General features: G+C 32.8%; 1 protein-coding gene across 1 annotated transcript; it reads left to right on the forward strand.

Moving 5' to 3' along the window:
• The first annotated feature begins 17,349 nt into the window (after window positions 1-17,349).
• LOC149481880 (uncharacterized) lies at window positions 17,350-21,954 on the forward strand. Its single transcript, XM_089704926.1, has 3 exons — window positions 17,350-17,479; window positions 17,779-17,801; window positions 18,652-21,954. The coding sequence occupies exons 1-3, from the start codon at window positions 17,469-17,471 to the stop codon at window positions 21,882-21,884; spliced, it is 3,267 nt and encodes a 1,088-aa protein (XP_089561052.1). The 5' UTR covers window positions 17,350-17,468; the 3' UTR covers window positions 21,885-21,954.
• Window positions 21,955-26,420: the final 4,466 nt, after the last annotated feature.

Below are 26,420 nucleotides of genomic sequence, written 5' to 3' on the forward strand. Positions count from 1 at the left end.
GAGGGGTCCTGGGTTCGATTCCCGGTGGAGACGAAGAAGAAAAAAATGTCTCGGTTTGGCAGGACACAGAAGGCTGATCACCTACTTGACGTCCCTAAAGAAAATCGATCAGTGAAACAGATGTATGAATAATGCATCTGCCCCTTACCCCACTAGGGGACACGGGACTTCACTTTTTTATATATTCGTAACCGCTTGTTTTTGGGTTCCGAATTCATTTCTTCCTTGTAAAATAATGCAGTAAGTATAGTAAGTTTAATGTATTTTCAAGTATAAGTACATTTTTTCCGTATTTGTGTGAATTAAAAAAAGAAAAATTTTCACAGGCGAAGTCGCGTGTACACCTAGTCGCTTAGAGTTATATATCTGCTCGCAAACAGAATGTGAAATTTCCCCAGACATAGCCTGTTACTATCTCTGTGCTGGCAAACAATATTCAGTTAGTACATGATGCTTACCACCCCTACTATTTGTTCTAGAACTCATTAAAATCTCGATTGTGTTCCAGGTAGGAGTTTAAGTGGGTTTTGAGTAGTAAATTTAATAAATGTTATATTATAACATCTTAGAAGAAGTGCATATAAAAAAGTCGATACCTACGCTACGGTATTTCCTATATACATGTTATATTGTTTGATAGATAAAATGAGATTACTAAAAAGATAATGAAATGACATGTTTCTTTTTTTCATTTCTCGTTGTAGAGTTCCTATAGAATTAATAGTTAGTTTTCATAATTTATGTTTGCATGCTATAAATACCTGTAATTGTTTTTTACATTTAGTAGAATATAATTAGTCTGTAATTAATACTTAATGAAACAATGTCAAACGTTGATATATCTTCTTATATATAAAAATGAATCGCAAAATGTGTTGGTAAGCGCATAACTCGAGAACGGCTGAACCGATTTCGATAATTCTTTTTTTACTATATTCCTTGAAGTACGAGGATGGTTTTTATGTAGAGAAAACGTAAATATATACCACGGGCGAAGCCGGGGCGGACCGCTAGTTTTCTAATAAATAAATGCCTGTCGTAATCCTGTGAAGCCTAAATTTTTAACCAGAGTTTAAATATATCGACTAAATAGATCTTTTAATATTCATTTATACTAAACTAGCCTACCGCCCGTGGCTTCGCCCGCTTTGTCTAAAACCTAATAAATTATATACTAAAACCTTCCTCTTGAATCACTCTATCTATTAAAAAAACCCGCATCAAAATCCGTTGCGTAGTTTTAAGGATTTAAGCATACAAAGTGACATAGGGACATAGGGACAGAGAAAGCGACTTTGTTTTGTACTATGTAAGTAGTGATAACATAAGGTACGTCTCAATAATATTCAGACATAGTGGTCATAGTGACTTCACACTTACTTCGACCACTACTATTATTCCCTCAAAGTTTGAAATGACCGATTTACATAAATTTTGCTTCTGAATTTTGATTAATGATTATTCTATATATCTTATCTTCGATAGATAAATTATTTTTTTTTAACTTTTTACTAAAGCAAATAGGTATATAATAATATTGCGAAATATTATTAAATCGAAAAACAATCTCTGTTTCCGTCTAAAGTTTAAACTATTTTAAGCTTACTTCTTCCTTTTTTCAAGCCCGTTAAAAAGCCTCCCGTTCTTCATAATATGATAGTAAGATACAAACCCATAATTAACTCGAACTCGACACGATCTCGACTCGAACTCGAACACAATACCCCAGTAGGGTAAATCCCACGCGTCACCAACAATGAAAAGGGTACCCCGACATATGTCTGTTTCGTACAGACTCAAATACACCGGCCCTTAATTAAAGGTTTCATTCCAAAGGAGTCCGTACTTCGGTCCTAACAGCGAATTACTTTTTAATTAGTTACTAATATGTCACTCCCGATAGACTTGTGATCGGTTAAGGGGTTTAATAATCTAGTTGAAGGCTACTCGAAGACTTAAAAGTGAAATATTCTCCTGTGAGACTAATTATTAATTAACTAACCTTAACGTCATTGGCAACTCATACGTCATGACGTTAATCTTTAAAATTCAAATTATATTTATTTGAAAGAATGTAGTTATAAATATAATAGTTACTAGCTGTCCCGGCGAACGTTGTTCTGCCTTACTCTTATCACATAAAGGGATGAAAAATACATATTGTTGGCCGATTCTCAGATCTACATTGGGCACACAAAATTTCATAAGAATCGGTACAGCCGTTACGGAGGAGTAAGAGTGACACGAGAGTTTTATATACATTAAATAAATTATTATAATGTTATAAGGGTGATAATGGCATACATAGATTACATGATACATAGATACATTTGCACACTTTGAATGAATGAATGAAAATCCTTTATTGCTATAGACATAAATAATTTGGAAAATCCAAAAGTGCACGCCTCATAATTTTTTTTTAATAACTATTTATTAATTATTATTTTTGTTTATTTAATAACAATTAAACCACTTCGAATCAGACCCTGAAAAATGAAAGGGTTCTATTCCTGAGCATACTCAAGCGTAAGAGAAAAAAAAAGACTCGATTAGTAAAGTATTTCGGTCGCTATCGTGTTAACAAGAAAAAGGATCCGCACATACAGACACACGGACGTCCAAGACAGAACTTTTTTAAACTGTTTTTTAACTAGTTTAAATAACAAAAATGACATCAAAAATATCATGAACGTTAAAAATAGTGTTTTTTCTTAATATGTGTGTGTATGTATTATCTTACAAGTGCAATGTATGATACATAAAGACATTTTAAGTTTGAAAAATCAGATGTTTTGCGCGAAGTGACAGTAGTACCCACCTCAACGCTTCGCTTATGAGGCGTGCAAAACAAAAAAAAACAATATAGACATATACATTTTAAAAAGCAAAGGGCGGCCTTATCGCTAGGTAGCGATCTCTCACACTTTATTTTTTGTAATAAATAAATTTAATTTAATTCCAAACTATAGTAGTTTCTAATCTAACCTAATATAAAGCATTTAAATATACTTTATATTGAGACATCAATGGTTCACTCCATTTCATTCGGCAATATTTCACAAGGAAATAATAACAGCCATTATGTAAGATCCACAATACACAACGTACGGTAAAGTTTCGGATTTCTTTCAAAGAAATTGCACCAACATAGACTGATATTGCTCCTTTTGTGATAGACAAACTTTTATTATTACAAATATTTAGATTTATCACACGGTTTGATGTTCCATGTTGTGTTGAAAGTTGTTTGAAGTTTAGTGCGTATATATGAACATTTATTTATCGATGAAACTGTAACAAATCATATCTGTATGTATTAAATTTGTATTAAATAAAAGGTTAGTTATCCATTGTAAAATTTGGAGACTCATTAAATTATAAAATTATACCCCATTCTCTATTTATGTTATCTATAACACAAACAAACTAATAACAACTTTAAATTTGAAAGCATTTTTTGATTGAATACAATTTTACTTGTAAAACCAAATTTATATAACAACGCGAAACTTCGTTTGAACTTTGACAATTCAAGAAAGAAGATTTTAAAAATTCAAAGGCCTATTTGCCAAAAAAAGTAATTCGCGTGTATAAAATCGAGTGCGAATTTGAAAAGTTGAGAAAATTTCATAACTGTGCTTGGTTTGAGTTGTGCGTAGTTTTAAAACTCTCTTTAGAAACAAATAATGTAATTGATAAACTATGTAATTTATATGTTTCGTAATTTTTAATATAATTATTCTTCAAGGGATTAGTTAATTACACGAATCATAGAGTGTGCTAAAATATAGCATAGATTTTGTTAACATTCCTAGATATAGGTACAAGAATGACCACGTACGTTATACAGTATACTGTCATTTATATACATAATTACATGTTATTTTCAATCTACTAATACTTATTCGTCGTTAATACTTATTCGTCGAATAACGTATTATACTACCACTTCAAAAATGTATTTGCCTGTATTTGACAGTTTACGTGACATTTTAATATTATCGTGTAATACTTTATTGGGCGGATACGTTTTAATGATGTTTTGAAAAATCGGCCCTTATTGGCATTAATTCTGGAAATATAAATTTTATGTTGCAAGATATTTCGACAAAAAACGCACAGACATTTTTTAAATAAAACGTATTAAAAATACCAAAGCAACACATACTTTGAAGCTATAATACGAATTGCAGCTTAAAATCGAGTATTAATGAAAAATGGCTCTTTTAATTTTTTGCCGAACCTTACGTAATTTATCCTGCCAAATCATAAAAGTCCATCGCAGATAAATTAATTAACTATAAATATCGTTCCTCGAATGCAGTGCACTCCGGATAATAGTTTTCCAAATGAATGGCCGGGTAATATAAAGAGCGAATGACCAATAAAACATATTTTGTACAAGGTCTCCGCCCGACTTCGCTTTGTATAAAATAGTGTCCGACCGAAACTGGTTTCCAGGCCGAAACCGAAACCGAAACCGAATGTTCGGCCGTGGCTTCAGTTTCGGCCGAAACCGAAACCGAAACCGAAACTCACGTGGCCTAGTATGAAATTTCTAAAAATACTGAACTTTGGTGCATTTTACCTATTATTTTGCCTTAATTAGGGCATGAAAGGAAAACACAGTAGGTATATTAAATTTGTTGTAATCATTTATTCAATATAAAATAAAAAAATAATATTTTTAAAATATTAATAATAACAAATTTAATTTTTATTATTTTTTCAAATTAAGTTCTCGGTAAAATCAGTCATCTAAATCAAATCAGTAATTGTTACTGTTACTTTAACCCTTATTCAAAGTTCAAACGCGAGCCTGTGGAGGAGCTAACAAAAAAGTAATATACGTTCCTGGGTAATTTTGGGTCGTAGATTTCAAAAATACACACAAAAAAGGGGTTAGTGGGGGGGAAGTACCCTTTTTTCGGTGGGAAGTATATATCCCGTCATCTGTTCTCTCTTGTAAAAAGTTTGGAAAGGTGGGAACTATAGCTCCCAGTGTCCACTCCAGACATCAATATTTTAAAACACTAGTTAGTTGCCCTGACTCCACTTGTGAATTTAATGTTATCGTAAAAAAATATAAAGATCAAGTTTTTTAATAAAGGAGGTGAAAATACTCATCGATGCAAGTTTCTTTTACTGAGGGAAGAATTCGGGAATTGAAAAATGAATGACTTCAACATAAAAATGGCATTTTTCTTAAACAAAATAAAAAAATAGGTAAATACTAATGTATTGAGTTAAGATTTCTAATAATCTGATCAGGAAATAACGAATAACAATAAATAAGTTGCTTATACCAACTAAAAAAGATTTTTTAGACACACAGATTTTATATATAGAATTTCCGAATGTCGTGTGCAGTGACGAACACTGGGATGATATCTTCCCACTTAAAGACTTAATTTCAATCGACTCTACCTAGGTATATACGAAAGATTCTGGGCATATTTTTACGTTTCACGCAACCGTAATATAGTCTAGTTTACATAGCTAGAACTCAAATCTATTTATCTAATTTTTTTTTGAGCACTACACCAAAAACTAAAAAATAACGGTCGTTTTCGGCTGCAAAATCACGTCACCTGACTTTGACGTGTGTTTACCATGACATGTAATAATTATCTGAAAACTGTTTCCATGAAAAAAAGTTCTCTAAAATGTTAAGATTGCGTAGATAAATATTACACTGCATTAGGTTTAAGCAAATAAAAATAAAACACGATTTACTTCAATCTGAGACGTGGGAAGTATAGCTCCCAGCGTTTTAATAAGGGTTAAGGGCTTGGTCTAGTAGTGCAAACAAATGCATCCTGTCATCCTATATGTAAATAATACAAATGTACTAAGGGAAAGTTGCTCCACTTAATTTTTAAAAATTAAATCATTCGTATAATTTAATATTCGTAATAAGTACCAAAAATGACAATTTGAAACAATTTTCGTGAAAATTACACCGGGTGATTTTTTTTTATCAGTACACAAAATTTGCGAATACTTTCTATTGATATCTTCAACTTCATGTTTATATAACTGATCAACTTTTACAAAGAAATTTGGACGAAATATAAAAAAAATAAGCTTTCCATACAAAATGCATAACTCTATACATTTTTTTCGACCTAAGTTTCTTAGTGAAAGTTGTTCAGTTTAACTAATAAAACGGATAAACAAATTTTGAATTTAATAAAAAAAATGTAATGTTTGTGTTAAAAAATTATAAAATAGAAAAATACGCAAATGAAAACAAAAGATATTTATTTCTGACTAGCTTCCGCCCGCGACTCCGTCCGCGCGGATGTCAGTCTTCGCGTCTTCTGCAGATTTATTATATTATGTATAATATATACATTTATATTGATAAACCTAATAAATCTTTTGCTAGCATTCTGATGCTTTATCGGTTGCACTGGATTTATCTCTTTTTTTTCAATCGCTTGAATGATATAGGATGGGTCCTTGATGGGCATCGAATGCTGAAGTCTCGAATCAATCAATTCTGACAGTAGGCAATTTATGTAAAATCCAATAATGGTCCATCATTTTATTTTGCCTAAACGTTACATACTTTTTTATATATTCTATTTTATATATTCTATTTTTAACGAATGATTCACTCCAGTCCAAACAGCAAATAAGCAGACTTCTGCTTCTGCAACGTTTAGTTGTCCCTGAATTTGGAAAAAATAGTCATGATTCTTATCTATGACAAAAGTGTTATTTTTTGCATTGTATTTCAAATATTAAATTTTTTTTTAACCGCATCTTCCGCATTCATGTCTTTTGCCGGAATTAGACATTTAACTTCTACTAGTCCCATTTTCCCTTTTTGATATGGGAGTGTATAAAGTAAATTTTTTAGATATTTCTCGTTATACTTTTAAAAAGTTATTATTGTCATTTTGCTCATTAGGTAAAGTAATTTCGATATCAGTTTTAAGTTTTTTGATACCTGCAATAATAACGTCATAATCGCCTGCACATACTTATCGATTACACCCTGTATACAATCCACCATCCACATTCATAATGTTTTCCTGTTCTCCTCTCCTTTACGCTGTTCACCGATACATTTTAAATGAGTAAATCTGCTACCACTGAAGGATGTTTCATTGTGATCAGCAAATTTTCACCACTGTTGTCGATTATTTGTTTTTCATTTTTAATCAGCAATTGGGAATCATCAGTTTTGTTTTTTGCAGATTGGTGATGTACCCTAACAATACGTCGAAAAGGGAAAGCATCAACGAATTATCGTTTTCGTCCTCTTTTTTTATTCTTCACGTCACTGTTACTTCTGTTTGTTTAGTTCTCAACCCCACTGAATTTTGATGATGTGATGATAACCCATTCGTTTTAATATTGGTACTTAGAGTTTTTTGGTAGTTTTGTAGTTTGACTAAACTAGAAATGGTGGACTAAATTTGTCAGCGCGTCTGTAAGATCAGAATATAAAACCAACATCCTGTATTTAAGTTACAAAATTAATAATCAAACAACATGCCGCTACGTTGAAAATGACTAGAAGAAAAAATTAAAACACCTCGGATCAATTTTGGAGTAAACAAATCATTTTCCCCGTATGGGGATTTCCCCGGATGAACTTGGGAAGTTCAAGTTCTCAATACAAGTTTATATTATATTTCGTATTTCTCAAACGAAAAATAAACATTTTTGGAACTTCAAAAAAATTATATTATAAGAAAATTTATGAGCTTACTTTAGTTTTAAAGAAATATACATCCCTTTACTGACACCCCGTAAAATAAAGAAATTGTTGCCAATCACCTTTGCAATCTATTTGGTTTCATTAACTTTATGTTCGAAGATAATTTTTTTTCTAGTAGTTACACGCGTATTTTTTTCGTTTATTTTCCATATCGAAATCAAATGTTTAAAAATACGAATATTTGCACAAAACTAAGATAAAAATAATCAAATAACAAAAATATTAAATTTAATGAAGTAGAGCAACTTTCACTTCGGTATGAAGGAAAATCGAGCGTAGAGCACACGTCAGAACGCTCCGGCCCAAGGAGCGCGACTAAAGAAATTCGCTAGGAGTTTTCCTTATTATTTTCAATATTTTTTTAATATTTAAAGAATTATCAAAATTCAAAAAAAAAATTTTTTAAGGGATTAATACTCATTGGTCTTCAACCAACTCGAATAAATTAATGGAAAAAATAACTTTTAGCAGTATTTATCAATCGATTTTGTAAGGCAAAAAATGGGAAATTTAATGAATTTATAACGCTCTAATTAAGAAAATCATAAGTTTTTCGGCAATTGTATTCAGCAGTTTTTAATAACGACTATATAAGGATAATAATGCGCTGATCAGATTATGTAAATTGTAATCGGTTGCAACGTAGTGAGTGCACAAACTTAGCTCGAAATGATTTTGGGGGAAAGAGACTTATCTTGAAGGCCTGATTAAGGTAACATAAAGTAACTTTATGAATGTGAAAAAATTCACGCGCATTGCGTATATAACACTAATTGATAAACAAGAAAAAAAAAATCAGTTTATCATTTCATTAGCCGGGAAAAAATTGTCAAATAACTTGTTGAAAACGCAATTTTGCTAGACTGCAGCCTTAAATACTAAGTTTTGGTATTTTGAGATCTTTCTCTTTATTAAAGAGTCTTTAATACTTTGGATTGATATTTGTACTTAGAAGAATAAGAAGTCTCTTTTAGGTACCTCTTATATAAAAATAATAATTATAAATTACAATTACACCCAGTTCCAATCTCAACATAGATAATCAAAAATTGTTTCCACCAGCGTGGGTCAACCAACGTTTTGACAGCGTCCGTCAAAGCGTTGCCGAGGAAAACGAAGTAAGGTCTAATTCACACGAGAGCTTTTTTAACGTCCGTTAAAAAAGCGTCCAAATAGAACAAATGCATTCCCAAGTATATGTTCACACGTCAGCGCTTTTAAAGCGCGACGCTTTTTTATCGCGCAGTGTTGTATTTTGAACGCTCGGCGTTGGGCGTTAAATAAAATAGACCATAGGAAACTTCTTACTATTATTCAGACGAGCGCTAAAAAAGCGCCTTACCTCAGAGTAACAGCCAATCGTTGTACAGGTGGTATCGCCAAACGCATGTTGGTATCTTGAAGTTTTATTTGAGGCCCCACTATTTCCAACAATTCGTCAAAAGTTGTTATAGACATTCGAAAATAATTAAAAAAAATTCCGGGGTATTGCCTTAACTCTTCGAACAGTGTCACAAACTGCCCTTTTAAGTATCTCTGTTCATTCAGAGGATGTACCCAGAATGCCTTTTGTTTTCTTTTTCGTCTTTTAATAACACAAATCGCTAGTGCCATTAATTTAGCAGAAACCATTTCCACGTCCTACTGAAGCCAGAGACGAGACATGAGTGATTTTAAAGCGTTAGTATGAACAACCACAGAGAGAACGTTTAAAAAGCGCCAACGCCGGGTTTTAACGCAACGCTTTTTTAACTCTCGTGTGAATTAGACCTTAGGCGAGCGTGAACGTGTGTGAACTAAGTTCACTGAACTTGCGAAATAAGTTTCGGTTTCGGCAAAAGTTTCGGCCGATTTTGGCCGAAACCGAAACTGCGGCCGAAACTTGATTTTTGGCCGAAACTCGGCCGAAACCGAAACCGAAACCGAAAGTTCGGTCGGACACTAGTATAAAACTTAACAAAGTAATACTAAAACCTTACTGTATAGAAATAAACACTTTTACTCGGAAATTTAACATAATATAACAATAAATAGTCTTTGCGTTTCATGCATATATACAATATTATAGTTAAATACCGTGACTTTCCCTCAGCAAATTTCAATACAATGGGTTTGTTCCACCCTGTTCTGCGTATTATTTAATTTGGGTAATAAATTCACGGATCACAGTTGTCTCGTAATTAAAGGGGTACATAAAATTCAATTAAATTTGCTTAATTAATTATAGTAACTGGTAAGCCATTTAATGGAGTGTCATCTATTATTACTCTGTAAAAGGATATGAGGATAAAATTCACAAATATTAACTATTTTTTTTCTACATCAATTGAAGTCTATTGAAAATTTGACTTAGCAAACATATATTTTTTTTGTGGTGTCTCTCAATGTTAGCCAGAAGGGCTTCTACATTTTAACGCGGACGCGTGGGTGAACTGAAGGTTCACCCTGGTAGCGACATGCGTAAGCGCCCCTTGACGGGGATCTGGAACCTCGGCTTGGGCTGTCGCTTGAGTGGAGGAGGCCGGAAGGGCCTTAGTCGGACGGGTAGCAATCATATCAATTTGTATATGCATTTATATACATACTAGCTTTCGGCCCGCGGCTTCGCCCGCGTTTTGAAAGAGAAACTCGCATAGTTCCCGTTCCCGTGAGATTTGGGATCCCGGGATGAAACCTATCCTTTGTGTTAATCCAAGTTACCCTCTATATGTGTGCTAAATTTCATTTCAATCGGTTTAGTAGTATTTGCGTGAAGTAACAAACACACACACACACACATCCTCACAATATTTCTCATTTATAATATTATATTAGTAGGATTAAGTCCCATGTATTACCTTGCCCTACTCCTCTCCTTTAATTTAATTTCTATCCATACGTCTGGATTTCTGAATGAAATCACAATATAACTATCAGGCCCCTAATTGTTTTAATTAATAATTAGTTTAAGTTTGTTTGTAATGTTTTAGAGCAGTAACAAATTTATTTTTCATACTCCTAAGTTATAGAGTAAGGCCACCTTTCCATCTGCAAGAAAACTTCCGCAAGAAATGTCCGACAGTCTGTCTGACAGCAGCTTGCAAGTCTACGTGCAGGTGGAAACGCGGAATTAGACTTGCAAGCTACGGTCAGAAACGCGGCCTAAGGAATCAAAATTGTAGATCATCTAATTATCTATAAAAAAGGTTAAATACATGTTTTTCTAGGAGCCACCGTTTCTATGAAAAACCTATTTGTTTATCCATTGATCTCAAAAAAAAAATTTCCAAACACCAATACGACAGGAAATTCTTATTTTTCCTTTTTAATTGTGTTTTGCACAATTTTATTTTATTTCGACTGGATGAAAATTTTGTTCGTGGTCGTCGTCGTCGTTGGTAGGGCGACCGAATCCTTAGGAAAAACATCATACGCTTATGTTAATTCCTATCGATAGCGTATTCTATTCCTTAGCGTTTTGACGTTTGTCTCGGCGCTCTGGATCAAACATGCCTGTCTGTTCTATAATGTTCTATTCTAAAGTACATCTATTAATATATTTTAAAGGCACTTCTTAAATACTTATTGGTTAACCGTGAAAGCAATATATGAGTTAAGTCTTTTCCATATATAATTGAGACATTGTTTGGGGCTACCATGATATAGCAGTAGTATTACCAGTGTGGGAAAGTGATGGCGCTAGACGATCTATATAGCGCTGTCATTTTTTCACATTGGAAATAATACTGCTTGACATCGTGACTTGTGATCTGATAACGCAACTCATCGCGTAAAATACTTGGGGTGACGTCATTATTCACGCCTTGCCTATTTAAGAAACTAATTTATCATTTAAATTAAAAGACGTTCTGGAAAGTGGTGAAAACAATGCCTTTTAAATAATATTAGCAGTCATCGTAGGATAATGCTTAATTTAGCTGTTTAAGGCCTGAATCGGGTAGAATTCCCTTTTAATACCGAAAATTAACTCTACTTATAACCGTTTTTATTCTTAGATTCTTAATGTACATATCTAAAAAAAATTAGGTATATTAAAGTTTCGAATATGATAAAGGACATGGTTGTTTTAATTTGTTTATTTTACAATCAGGTTTTTTGGAAATAAATCATGAATTGAGGTCGATTTTTGGACTTTAAACCAAAACGCTAAGTCAATATAACGTCAATTATCGTAGTGTTTTTACAGTGTGTTAAGGAAATTGAAACACAGGGTATGGTTATATCCAAATATCTTTTTAATAATTTTTATACGTACTTTTACTACGGCAGATTCGCGCCGGTCCTCCGATCCCGCCTTGTAAATCACCTAGCATCCATATCAGTCGCTAGCCCCTATTAAGGCCTTAACAGCAGTAAATAAACAAGGTTAAAACAGCATTTCCGAAAGATTATGACTTGGAATACTTCAAGAAGGGAGCGTACTCCTCCCTCAAACGCCGGCAACGCACCCATAATACTCTAGAGTACGTGGTTGTTCATGGGCGGCGCCAATCATCGCTTTCTGTCTGGTGACGCGCAAGCTCGTTTGACAGCTTATACATTAAAAAAAGGTTAGTGGGTAAGGTTAGTATTACAAGCAAACCAGGCAAACGTTACCTATGCATTGTCTGGTGGTCCACACGAGCGAAGCCGCGGGCGGAAATCTAGTAAATTGAAATAAAGGCATGGATAGACAAACGTGACTAGCGATTCTTACATGTAAGATAATATGTTACATGAGTAGATTAATGGCTTAGTCAAATAGTACGAGTTTTTAGCGCGCGTCAAAGTGCTAATAATAACATGACGTCGCGGCCGCGCTATGAAGCCGTATTGTACTACACGACAATGTTTTTTTTTTTATGTATTCACCAACTAAAGAGCAAGTGACTCACTTTCTGGAAACTCGTCGCCGCCCATGAGCGTTCGCAGTGCCGGGGACTCTACGAACGTTTTGTTGGCCTTTCAGATATTTATATGCTTTCTTCTTGAAGGTGCCCATATCATAAAACACCGAGGCGTAGCTTGTTCCACAACAGCGTAGTTCCACGAGCGCTACGTATCCAAGTGGTTTGCTTCGTGCAGTGCGGTTGTGGAATGGCGCAGACTATAAGTTCCATGTGAATATTATGTACTGCCAAACAGAGCGATAGTGCTATGACGCGCGCTAAGAACGTGTTCTATCTGTCAAAGCCAATATCGCATTATATAGTCATAGCACGGCGTCAGGCCAGCGGCGCTTTGCAGAGCGCTTAGAAAACGTGCAGACAGAACGCGAATATAGCGCGGTGTACTAACGCTTTAGCGTCGTGCTATAATGTCACACTCTACTCATGTTACACAGATTGACCAGAGACCCACTACGCAAAACACTATACAACGAAGCGTGGTCTAAAAACCGGCTTAAGGCTGCAGTCTAGCAAAATTGCGTTTTCAACAAGTTATTTGACAATTTTTTCCCGGCTAATGAAATGATAAACTGAATTTTTTTTTCTTGTTTATCAATTAGTGTTATATACGCAATGCGCGTGAATTTTTTCACATTTATAAAGTTACTTTATGTTACCTTAATCAGGCCTTCAAGATAAGTCTCTTTCCCCCAAAGACATTTCGAGCTAAGTTTGTGCACTCACTACGTTGCAACCGATTACAATTTACACAATCTGATCAGCGCATTATTATCCTTATATAGTCGTTATTAAAAACTGCTGAATACAATTGCCGAAAAACTTATGATTTTCTTAATTAGAACGTTATAAATTCATTAAATTTCCCATTTTTTGCCTTACAAAATCTATTGATAAATACTGCTAAAAGTTATTTTTTCCATTAATTTATTCGAGTTGGTTGAAGACCAATGAGTATTAATCCTTTAAAAATTTTTTTTTTGAATTTTGATAATTCTTTAAATATTAAAAAAATATTTAAAATAATTAGGAAAAATCCTAGCGAATTTCTTTAGTCGCGCTCCTTGGGCCGGAGCGTTCTGACGTGTCTCTACGCTCGATTTTTCTTCATACCGAAGTAAAAGTTGCTCTACTTCATTAAATTTAATATTTTTGTTAATTGATTATATTTATCTTAGTTTTGTGGAAATATTCGTATTTTTAAACATTTGATTTCGATATGGAAAATAAACGAAAAAAATACGCGTGTAACTACTAGAAAAAAAAATATCTTCGAACATAAAGTTAATGAAACCAAATAGATTGCAAAGGTGATTGGCAACAATTTCTTTATTTTACGGGGTGTCAGTAAAGGGATGTATATTTCTTTAAAACTAAAGTAAGCTCATAAATTTTCTTATAATATAATTTTTTTGAAGTTCCAAAAATGTTTATTTTTTCGTTTGAGAAATACGAAATATAATATAAACTTGTATTGAGAACTTGAACTTCCCAAGTTCATCCGGGGAAATCCCCATACGGGGAAAATGATTTGTTTACTCCAAAATTGATCCGAGGTGTTTTAATTTTTTCTTCTAGTCATTTTCAACGTAGCGGCATGTTGTTTGATTATTAATTTTGTAACTTAAATACAGGATGTTGGTTTTATATTCTGATCTTACAGACGCGCTGACAAATTTAGTCCGCCATTTCTAGTTTAGTCTACCAACTCTAAGTACCAATATTAAAACGAATGGATTATCATCACATCATCAAAACTCAGATGTAATGGAAGATCACAATAACATAGAAAATTCAGTGGGTGTTGAGAACTAAACAAACAGAAGTAACAGAGACGCGAAGAATAAAAAAAGAGGACGAAAACGATAATTCGTTGATGCTTTCCCTTTTCGACGTATTGTTAGGGTACATCACCAATCTGCAAAAAACAAAACTGATGATTCCCAATTGCTGATTAAAAATGAAAAACAAATAATCGACAACAGTGGTGAAAATTTGCTGATCACAATGAAACATCCTTCAGTGGTAGCAGATTTACTCATTTAAAATGTATCGGTGAACAGCGTAAAGGAGAGGAGGACAGGAAAACATTATGAATGTGAATGGTGGATTGTATACAGGGTGTAATCGATAAGTATGTGCAGGCGATTATGACGTTATTATTGCAGGTATCAAAAAACTTAATACTGATATCGAAATTACTTTACCTAATGAGCAAAATGACAATAATAACTTTTTAAAAGTATAACGAGAAATATCTAAAAAAATTACTTTATACACTCCCATATCAAAAAGGGAAAATGGGACTAGTAGAAGTTAAATGTCTAATTCCGGCAAAAGACATGAATGCGGAAGATGCGGTTAAAAAAAATTTAATATTTGAAATATAATGCAAAAAATAACACTTTTGTCATAGATAAGAATCATGACTATTTTTTCCAAATTCAGGGACAACTAAACGTTGCAGAAGCAGAAGTCTGCTTATTTGCTGTTTGGACTGGAGTGAATCATTCGTTAAAAATAGAATATATAAAAAAGTATGTAACGTTTAGGCAAAATAAAATGATGGACCATTATCAAGATTTTACATAAATTGCCTACTGTCAGAATTGATTGATTCGAGACTTCAGCATTCGATGCCCATCAAGGACCCATCCTATATCATTCAAGCGATTGAAAAAAAAGAGATAAATCCAGTGCAACCGATAAAGCATCAGAATGCTAGCAAAAGATTTATTAGGTTTATCAATATAAATCTATATATTATACATAATATAATAAATCTGTAGAAGACGCGAAGACTGACATCCGCGCGGATGGAGTCGCGGGCGGAAGCTAGTCAGAAATAAATATCTTTTGTTTTCATTTGCGTATTTTTCTATTTTATAATTTTTTAACACAAACATTACATTTTTTTATTATATACAAAATTTGTTTATCCGTTTTATTAGTTAAACTGAACAACTTTCACTAAGAAACTTAGGTCGAAAAAAATGTATATAGAGTTATGCATTTTGTATGGAAAGCTTATTATATTTCGTCCAAATTTCTTTGTAAAAGTTGATCAGTTATATAAACATGAAGTTGAAGATATCAATAGAAAGTATTCGCAAATTTTGTGTACTGATAAAAAAAAATCACCCGGTGTACGAAAATTGTTTCAAATTGTCATTTTTGGTACTTAATACGAATATTAAATTATACGAATGATTTAATTTTTAAAAATTAAGTGGAGCAACTTTCCCTTAGTACATTTGTATTATTTACATATAGGATGACAGGATGCATTTGTTTGCACTACTAGACCAAGCCCTTAAAAAACATTAACTTATGAAATTTTTGGTATTATACCTACTTTGTGATATAGGTTTTGTCAGACAGAAAAATACAAAGCGCGCGTCATAGCGTCTTCGCCACAGGTCTTAAGGCTTTGTCAGACAGGACGCGTACTTAGCGCGCGTCAGAGCGTTAAGTTGACGCCGCGATATGACGCTAAGATGTGTTCTACTACCATCGTAGAATACCGTCAAACAGAGCGCCGGCGCTAGCAGTACGCAACGTTCTGTCGCGGCGTTAGGACGCTTTAACGTCGGGTGTTGTATTTTTTTACAAATTTTATTTTAGCGTCGGAGTTAATAGGCGTAAAATAATAATAAAATACTGCATAATGACCGAAAATTTGATAGAATTGGTTAGAAAATATCCATGCTTATATAATACGAAGGATAGTTCATATAAACTTAAAACTATAAAGATATATCAATGAAGGCAAAATTGTGGGCACAAATCGGAGAAGAAATTAATGAAACTGGTAAGTAAAAAATTCTTCCGACTCCGGAGTTAATATCGCTGTACCTTGTTTTGTTCGTAAGTAATAATTATGTAAACAACATGCAGCTTTAACAATATCAATTGCTGTGTCCTAACGCGCGCTAAAGCGTTCTGTTTGACGAAGCCTCGCGCGACGTTAAAACAGGACGCTGCAGCGCTACTACGCAGCGCTAAAATACGCGTCCTATCTGACAAAGCCTTTAAACGTTTAACGTTTAACGTTTGACGGAATGTTACCGCGTAGTACAGCACAATTCGGCGTCATAGCGCGGCGTCCAATTAACGCTCAGACGCGCGCTATGTGTACGCGTTCTATCTGGCAAAGCCATAACCGCTGCAAATGTCATAGATGATAATAATTACAATAGTATTAGTGTATTTTAAAACATGTTATCTGCGCGTCCTGACAGCGTTGATAAAAGTCTGTACAATAAATGTTACGTGGTTCCCGATATTTTTATTTTTATTTTTTCTGCAACTCACTCTAGGAACTTTTATTTAGAAAGCGGTCCCAGGTACCGCTGTACAGGCGTTATGCCGTGACTAAGGAAAATAGCGATTAATTTTCATAGAGATAGATGCCAAACTTGCGTGCATGTGTGTTCACTCATTATAAATGAATAAATCAGCTCTTAAGAATAGGTACTCCCAAATTCACAGACTACACAAATTTTATAAAGAGGAAAGAAACTATTTGACAAGAATTGCAATAAATTTTAATACAGATATATAATATTACATAAAAGTTAAACTTGAACATTAAGTTGAAGTTATTGCAGTCGGTTAAAAAACGATAACGGGATGGAACAAATACATATATATAATTAGTTATCAAGTCCACATAACTCCGATTATATTTTTAAAATATTGAACGCTTACTTATAACATTGTGATGGAACGCTTCACATGAGACACTCTTATTTTCTGTATACAAATATAAAACTATTATTTCAGTAGAAAATAATTAAATCGACATAAATTGGTGTTTGGATCATTTGTTTAGAATTTCTAAAATGAGGCAAAGGTGAGTTTCACTGTAATTTACAATGGCATTATATTGAAACCAATCCTGAATTCTTAAATGAAAATATATTCAGAGTTCTTAGTTGAATGTAAAAAAAAATATAAGTACTTCATGTTAATTGTCCCATTATTTTAATCCGTCGTTTTTTTAATAAACAAAAGTAATTATAAATATTATGCTGGCCTTTGCTGGCATACAGTTACCAAAATATTACCTATATTGTGTTATAGTTGATTTTTGTAGATTAATTGTTTGTATTTTTTACTTTTTGAAAAAAGCTTTGAATTATATATTTACAGATACGATATAAACATGCTTCCTGGTGAGTTTTATCTATACTAATATTATAAAGCTGAAGAGTTTGTTTGTTCCTTTGTTTGTTTGTTTGAACGCGCTAATCTCAGGATACTGGTCCGATTTGAAAAATTATTTCGGTGTTAGATAGCCCATTCATCGAGAAAGGCTATAGGCAATATAGTATAAACCGCGGAACGCAGCTAGTTTTAAATAAACATTAGATTGTTTATTGGCTGTAAGTATTATAGGCTTAAATAAAGTCTAAGTATGTTGGCAATTTGTTAATTGTAATAATTATGTTGTTATTTTTGCTTATGTCCAATTTAATCGCCACCCTTAAAATCGCTTTATTAAAAGATGTTTTTCATAATATTATAATAAATAGCATAGTTATTTCTGATTAAAAATGCTTATTAATTATCAGTTGTCATATGTATTTAGTATAATTTACTTTAAGTTCATTAGCGCGGTTAAAGTAAACAATTTGTTAATTATTCAGATTACAACCAAATTATATACTTAATATATTATACAAATATGCATACTCACAAACGTTTACAATGTTTTAATATATTATATAAATCAAAGGTGACTGACTGACTGACTGACTGACATAGTAATCTATCAACGCAGAGCCTTAACCACTGGACGATGTCAGGACATAGGCATCCGTTAAGAAAGGATTTTGATCAATTGATATAATAGGGGATGAAATTTCGTACCATGAAAATTTATCTTTTCCACGCAGGCGAAGCTGCGGGCAACAGCTAGTTAGTGATACACCATAGCGCTTTTAATCGAAGTCTAGTTGAATAAATTAATATGCGAGTTTGAGGGATAGTTCCCAGTGATGAAATTGTATTGATTAATTTCAGGAACGATCGCCATAATGCTACTCATTGTTCGAGTAGCAACAGCAGACGTCTGTGAAAGTAAAATTAATGAAAAAAGTTGTGTGACTGAAGTAGTGTGTGATGAATATTTCAATTTAAGATATAACTCTTATTATGAAATTAGTCCACGCTGCACTCCTATGATATTATATAATCCGAATTATGGCCGAAATATGCTTCCAATACATTTAGTTTACAAACGCCAAAGAGAAGAAGATGGAGTAGAAATTCCAAAAAGTATTGAATACGGAATATACTATTATGATTATATAACAACACTAGAATTAAGCAGTAATTATTATTATAAATTTCCACTAATTAAACACATGAATAAATTACGTCTACTAAATGTTTCGTACAATTCTATAACAGTTGCTAAATTGAGCTCAAGATACACATTCCCCGATTTAGAAGAAATTGATCTTTCACATAATACAATAGAAGAATTTGAAATTAGTGCTATGGAATCACCGTTCAGTAGCTTACTAAGATTAAATGTTTCTTATAATAAACTGAATGAGATAAAAGAAGCGGTATTTGATCGATTTGCCAATTTACAAATGTTAGATGTTTCATTTAATGAAATATCGAACATTAACCCATTTTCATTTGAAGGTATTAAAAATTTGGTCAATTTAAACTTAGCTTACAATAAAATTGATGAAATTAATGGATCTCTGTTTAGATTCACAAAACTCACTCACTTGAATTTGAGTAACAACAGAATACAAAACATCTTGTTAAAAGACTTCGAGAAGTTACTTCAATTAAAAGAATTAGATTTAAGTTATAATGCAATAATAACAATTGAGAAGAAGACATTTCAAGGTATGAGTCTTTTAACTAGTGTTTATTTAAATAATAATGTTTTAAAGGTATTAGAAAAGGAAATGTTTCATGAAGCGACGGATTTGAAAACTATCGACTTATCATATAATGAAATAAGAATTCTTCCTAAGTTTATGTTTGACGGTAAAAGTATAGAAAACTTTGATATACAACGAAATAACTTAGAAGGCGTCCTAACCAATGGTACGTTTAAGGGATTAATGTTTATTTTTCAATTAGACTTGAGCTATCAAAGCATAAATGGCATTGACGATTACGCATTTACTGGGCTCGATAAATTAGAAGAACTGTTTTTAAATCATAACGAAATAAATTCTGTATCGCCAAAATCATTTGACAATTTGCTAAATTTAAAAAAGCTTCATCTTTCCAACAATCAAATTGCTAATCTAGATTTTGCATTGAACAATCTGAAAACTCTTAAATTTCTATCAGTTAGCTATAATTTCATTGGTTTGATTAAAAACAAATACTTTAATGATCTGGTTGCGTTAGAATATCTAGATATTTCTTATAATAATATATCTAAGATAGAACCTAAATCTTTTGAAAATCTAACTCAATTGGTCGATTTTGATGTTTCTAATAATGCGTTAACAGATGTTTTAGAAAGTGATACGTTCTGTGGTTTGATGTCAATACCAATACTAGATGTTTCTTCCTCGTTTTTAACAACTATTAAGAACAGTTCTTTTAACCATATGTTAAATCTTCAGAAACTAAATATATCACACAGTGCTGTGAATGAGGTAAATTTTAATGCTTTTATTCATACGGGAAATATAAATATACTTGATTTATCACACAACGCATTGAAATATTTAGATATCAATACAACAACCCTCGCTAATCTTAGCGTTTTATATTTAAACCACAATCGAATAACTGATCTGTCATCAAATCTTTTTATGAACATGAAAATGTTAAGTTTAATCGACCTTTCATTTAACGATATAAAATATTTAAATGACAAAACATTTACAAACTGCACAGAACTTTCGTATTTAGATGTATCATACAACAAGCATTTTAATTTTAACGTATCTATGATGGAAAATCTAAATCGTTTAAATAAACTTTTACTATCTGGTATTGACAAAAATATCCAATTCGACAAAACTATCGATTCACCTTTGAAAATATTAAATATGCAAAATTCTAGTGTCACTAATATAACGAGGCTTGGAATTAATCAATTTTGGTCACTCAATGAATTAATTTTAAGCAAAAATAATATAAAAATTTTAGGAGTCGGAGCACTCACTAATTTAACTAAATTGGACTTATTAGATGTAAGTTTCAATAAAATACAATTTATTCAACCAGGTTCTTTCAAAGACAATAGCCACTTACGTATTCTGAATATTTCTCATAATCATTTGACGGCTCTCACTTATGGTACTTTCCGTGGTTTAATTTCTTTGGAGACTCTTGATTTATCTTACAATGAAATACCGGATTTACAAGGCGAACGCTTCTATGATATACAAGGATTGAGTGTTTTGATAATTGACTTCAATAAAATAAGCAAAATTGATTTCGAATACACAATTCATTTTAAATCATTGAGCATTGGCGGAAATCCTATTCCTTGTGAAATGTTAGTTAAATTGAAGATAAATGGTCTTTCAATAACAGCCATAAAATTAGACGAACATTCCAATGAAAATATTGACGGAGTCTCCTGTCATGGTCAGCGTGGCATGAAACGAATGGAAAATAGCAGTAAATCCATCGAAAACAACGACGTTTTAAACGATATAAGGGACATATTAATCAGCTTATCAGAAAGAAAATCAACTGAAGAAATATCGAGAGTGATAAATACTGAAAACGATTTTAGTCAAAAATTTGAGAAATTAATAACTGATCAAACTTTGAAAATGGATAGAAATATAAAGAACGGCGAGGAAATTATTCGAAATAATAACATAACAAATACATTTTTAGAACGAATGTTAAAGTTGATGGTTGCTATGAATTCCCAGGCGACATCGAAGCAAGTGACGATAGTAAAGGAGAATGCTACATACGAAAATATATTACCGTATATAGAGCAAGTTAAACAAGGCTTAGAAAGCTCGTTTACAATAGAAAAGGAAAAGATAATTTCTGACTTTAATGACAAAATGACATTGATAAATAAAAAGTTAGAGGAAGTCTCCATTAAAACCACAGAAAAGCCCGACATCCAAGCGAACAAAGCAGACTCTTTCTTGTTTTCCAATATATGCATTGGCTTAATATTATTGATTCTGTTGTGTTTCATATCGTTTAAAATATACGAATCAAAAGTTATGTTGGCTAGACGTAGGACAATAAGTACTCAACGAATTGCTAACGCCATGGATAATTCAAATTTGTAAACTTTTCATATCGATTATTTTTTAAGCTTTCAGTAATTAAGTAGTTAAATTCTAATGTATTGATTAAAATTAAAACTGTATAATAATAATAATTCATTTATATTTTATTGTAACATCCTTGGTCCACTTGTTAGTAACAATATTCTTATCCTAGGTTAGTAACAATACATAAATTTTATTCTAGTTAATATGATATTTATGATGATGTGATAAAATATATGTTAAGAAGTGTTGTTTGATGTTTTCTTTATAAAATCCTGTCCTTGATCAAATTGACACTTGGCTTTCGATTCCTTATTCTAAATCATTAATCCATCAGTCCTCGGAATCACAGACACAATAGAAAATCTATTGTGTCGCGCCCCGATCGGGGCTTACGGTGGTCAATGGGTTAAGACCAGTGCCGATAATTTTTGAAACAAAAAAAATCACAGTAGGATGAAACCCATTAGAAAAAGAGGGGAATGTGATAAAAATGAAAGGAGAAATAAATTACGGTCGATCCGAGAAAAAGAAAGGGGTCTTCACTTGTTTATGTCATCCTATATATCTATATGTTAAAATATGATGGGATGCTTTTTTTTTCTTATGTAGAATAGAGCAGCGCTTGACTACGATCCCGCTTGCTGGTAAACGAAAATGTGGTCTAAAATGGAGAGCGCTTCCTAGAAGGTACCTGTTGACTCTTATCTTGAAGATCTCCCTTAAAATGTTTATATTGTATTTATTAAGATAGGACAAATTAAATCAACAGGCTTGTATAGTAGACCTGTTCATTGTATAATAATTATTGTGACAACATACCAACAAACTATGATAACAAAAATAAAAAAAAAATATCTACTATTCAACTTTTATGTACGTTTTTTGTAAGATTACCTGTATAATAATTAGTGTTGACTGCAAGTAATCTCACTTTTCAAACGAATTCACGGCCGTCAACTAGTTGGAGGTATATTTGTACTATTGTTGAAAATATAAAAGGAAGTTTAGAAGTATGTTATTCAAGAAATAAGAACTTAAGGCGTGCGAGTGAAGTTCAGTCAACGTGTCTCCAAGTCACGTATTCTCTTGTTCATACAGATACGGATTAAAACTATTCAGGGCCCGAACTCACAACTGTTCACATTCATGTTTGCTTTTGTCTTTAAATTATTCTTTTTTTTTTTATTTCACACTTTATATTAACTCTGGGCATATAAACTTAACATATTTTCGCCACATTATAAATAATTTGAATTACAACTTACAATTATTTTTCCAATGTTTAAAATTACTGAATTATAAGAAATAACACGCGAGGCTGGGTTAAATATTAGTTTGAATGGAATAAGAATGTACTTCAATTCTACACAGCTACCTAATTGATGTATCGGTCAATTAAGGAAAGCTGGCATGTTCACAGTACTCACACTTATGCAATTTTACTTACAGTATGTTCAAAAATAAATGCGACTCTAGTTTCATTTTAGACTTGAATTGTAAAATGGTGCGTTGAAGATAAATAATAAATATATGCAAATATAATTATGAAAGCTCTCATAATTTACCTGTAAAATTATAATTTAAAAGTAAATCAATTGATGAACTTAATTATTTATTCTAATAATAATCAATTGGATAAAAGTATTAATAATAATTCAATTATCAAATAATAATTAAATTTCAGGTCATAAAAACAATACAAATAACACGTCACTCCCAACACACGGATGGTTGTTTTGATAATGATTTAAATAACGGACGTCTTCTGCAGTTGCGGAGCAGTCTTGTCCTGACTTTGGTCGAGTAAAGATATCTAAGAAATATTATATTTGTAGTTATTCCATATTTTTCTAACAAGATCCTTATCATCCAAATTTCCACATTGGTGAGAAAAAATTGACATTTCTAATGAAAATGAACAAAAAATTAAATGATTTTATTAAATACTGTAAAATAGTCTATAATTCTTCCGTTTACTGTATCACAAAATTCTTCATAGATTTTTAGATATTCGTACTACACCAATTACATCACCCTGTATTTATAAACAATTGCAAAATAAAAGCTACACATAGGCCGGGAGATACTGACACAAAATTTCGGGTCATTTGTAACAGAATGGCGGTTCTACAGGGGTTACGCAATGACAAAAAGAAAAATGATGGTCAGAACGCTGGTACCGGCGGACTAGTCGCGTGGGCGTTAGACGAACTCGTCGGATAAATAGCGAAAGTCAAACGATTTGTAACACAAAAATTTTAGAATTTATCGATAGCCCATAAAAAAGATGTAGGCGGTAGTGTAATGCCATACTTTTCCGGTGTAACTACGAATAAAATCTTACAATAAGAAAAAAATCTTATACACATTCGCCACCTGCCACAGGTATGGCATTATCACACTTCTATTTATAATCATTCAGGAGTTGTTTAAAAAAAAATGTAGGGTGGTACACATCGTTTGGCGAGAAAAAAAAATTCAAAAATTTGCAGATTTTCCGCGGTATGGCGACTATTTGGAATCGTCCGAAAAGTATGGCATGGCGATTTTAGTAAATGGCTGCACGACGATGGTTAACTGTGCAAAAGTTAGCCCGGTACAAACGGTTGAATTGTTTTTTTAAATTAACGCATTCACGTCGGTAAGGCGGACTGTAAGACACATCGTAAAAGTATGGCATGACACTACCGCCTACATTTTTTTTAAGGGCTATCGGTAAATTCTAAAATTTTTGTGTTACAAATCGTTGGACTTTCGCTATTTATCCGACGAGTGTGACTAACGCCCACGCGACTAGTCCACCGGTACCAGCGTTCTGACCATCATTTTTCTTTTTGTCATTGCGTACTAAGACCCCTCTAGACCGCCATCCTGTTACAAATGACCCGAAATTTTGTGTCAGTATCTCCCGGCCTAACATGTGCAATATGTAAATGTGTTGACGTTCCAGCTCTTCTTAATATAGGTATAGGTAGTTGATAACAAATCGCAGCAAGTCAACGACTATTAGCAAAATGGGGGTAGTTGGGTCAAACGTCGTATAGACAACGTCCGAGCCCCTAGGCACGATTCGTACGAATGCGCCACGAGAGGAAAGCGGCTTTTTATAGTATTCGACAGCTAAGCATGTTCAGACATGAAATAATGACAACTACATTGACAACTATTCATCCACAAAAATATTAAATCAAAAGTTACGTCTAACAGAATAATAATAATCCTAAATTTAGAAACTTAACCGATTTTAATGAACTTTGATTTTGATTATAATGAACTTTAGATTTTTAAATGTACTGTCAAACAGAGCGATAGTGCTATGACGCGCGCTAAGAACGTGTTCTATCTGTCAAAGCCAATATCGCATAATACAATGCATCTCGGATAGTCATAGCACGGCGTCAGGCTAGTGGCGCTTTGCAGCGCGCTTAGAAAACGTGCAGACAGAACGCGAACTTAGCGCGGCGTAATAACGCTTTGCGTCGCGCTATAATGTCACACTCTGCTCATGTTACACAGATTAACCAGAGCCCCACTACGCAAAACACTATACAACAAAGCGTGGTCTAAAAACACGCTTAAAAAACATTAACTTATGAAATTTTTGGTATTATACCTACTTTGTGATATAGGTTTTGTCAGACAGAAAAATACTAAGCGCACGTCATAGCGTCTTCACTCTGGTTGACGGAATGACCGCGGCCGCGTAGTTACAACACAATTCGGCGTCATAGCGCGGCGTCCAATTAACGCTCAGACACGCGCTATGTGTACGCGTTCTATCTGGCAAAGCCGTAACAGCTGCAAATGTCATAGATGATAATAATTACGTCCTGACAGCGTTGACAAAAGTCTGTACAATAAATGTTACGTGGTTCCCGATATTTTTATTTTTATTTTTTCTACAACTCACTCTAGAAACTCTTACTTAGATTTTGTTTCTCAATTTTATTCGCATTGTATACCTCAAAAATATGACATACTAGCTGACCCAGGATAAAAACATGTAGCTTTTTTCTGGTGACAAAATTTTTTGAAATCGATCCAGTAGTTTTTGTGCGAAAACATTACAATTTACAAACATACATACAAAACACGATTGTTTTCCTTTAAAAAATAAGGTTATCTATTTTTCTTTCGCGCAAATTTCTTAAGTTTTTCTTTAATATAATTAATAATTCTCCTGACAATAACAATTAACAACCACTAAATAAGACTTGGAGAAAGCGGTCCCGCTGTACAGGCGTGATGCCGTAACTTAGGGAAATAGCGATTAATTTTCATAGAAATAGATGCCAAACTTGCGTGCATGTGTGTTCACTCATTATAAATGAATAAAATATCAGCTCTTAAGAATAGGTACTCCCAAATTCACAGACTAAGTACACAAATTTTATAAAGAGGAAAAAAACTATTTGACAAGAATTGTAATAAATTTTAATACAGATATACAATATTACATACAAGTTAAACTTGAACATTAAGTTGAAGTTATTGCAGTCGGTTAAAAAACGATAACGGGATGGAACAAATATATAATTAGTTATTAAGTCC

This window comes from Colias philodice, chromosome 16 (assembly GCF_061535455.1).
Source record: "Colias philodice isolate Cphi_HAF_F1 chromosome 16, ilColPhil1 Martin Lab GWU primary, whole genome shotgun sequence".
Lineage (NCBI taxonomy): Eukaryota > Metazoa > Arthropoda > Insecta > Lepidoptera > Pieridae > Colias > Colias philodice.

Coding starts and splice junctions, on each gene's coding strand:
- LOC149481880 (XM_089704926.1), top strand. Junction 17,802..18,651: donor CGATATAAACATGCTTCCTG/GTGAGTTTTATC, acceptor GATTAATTTCAG/GAACGATCGCCATAATGCTA.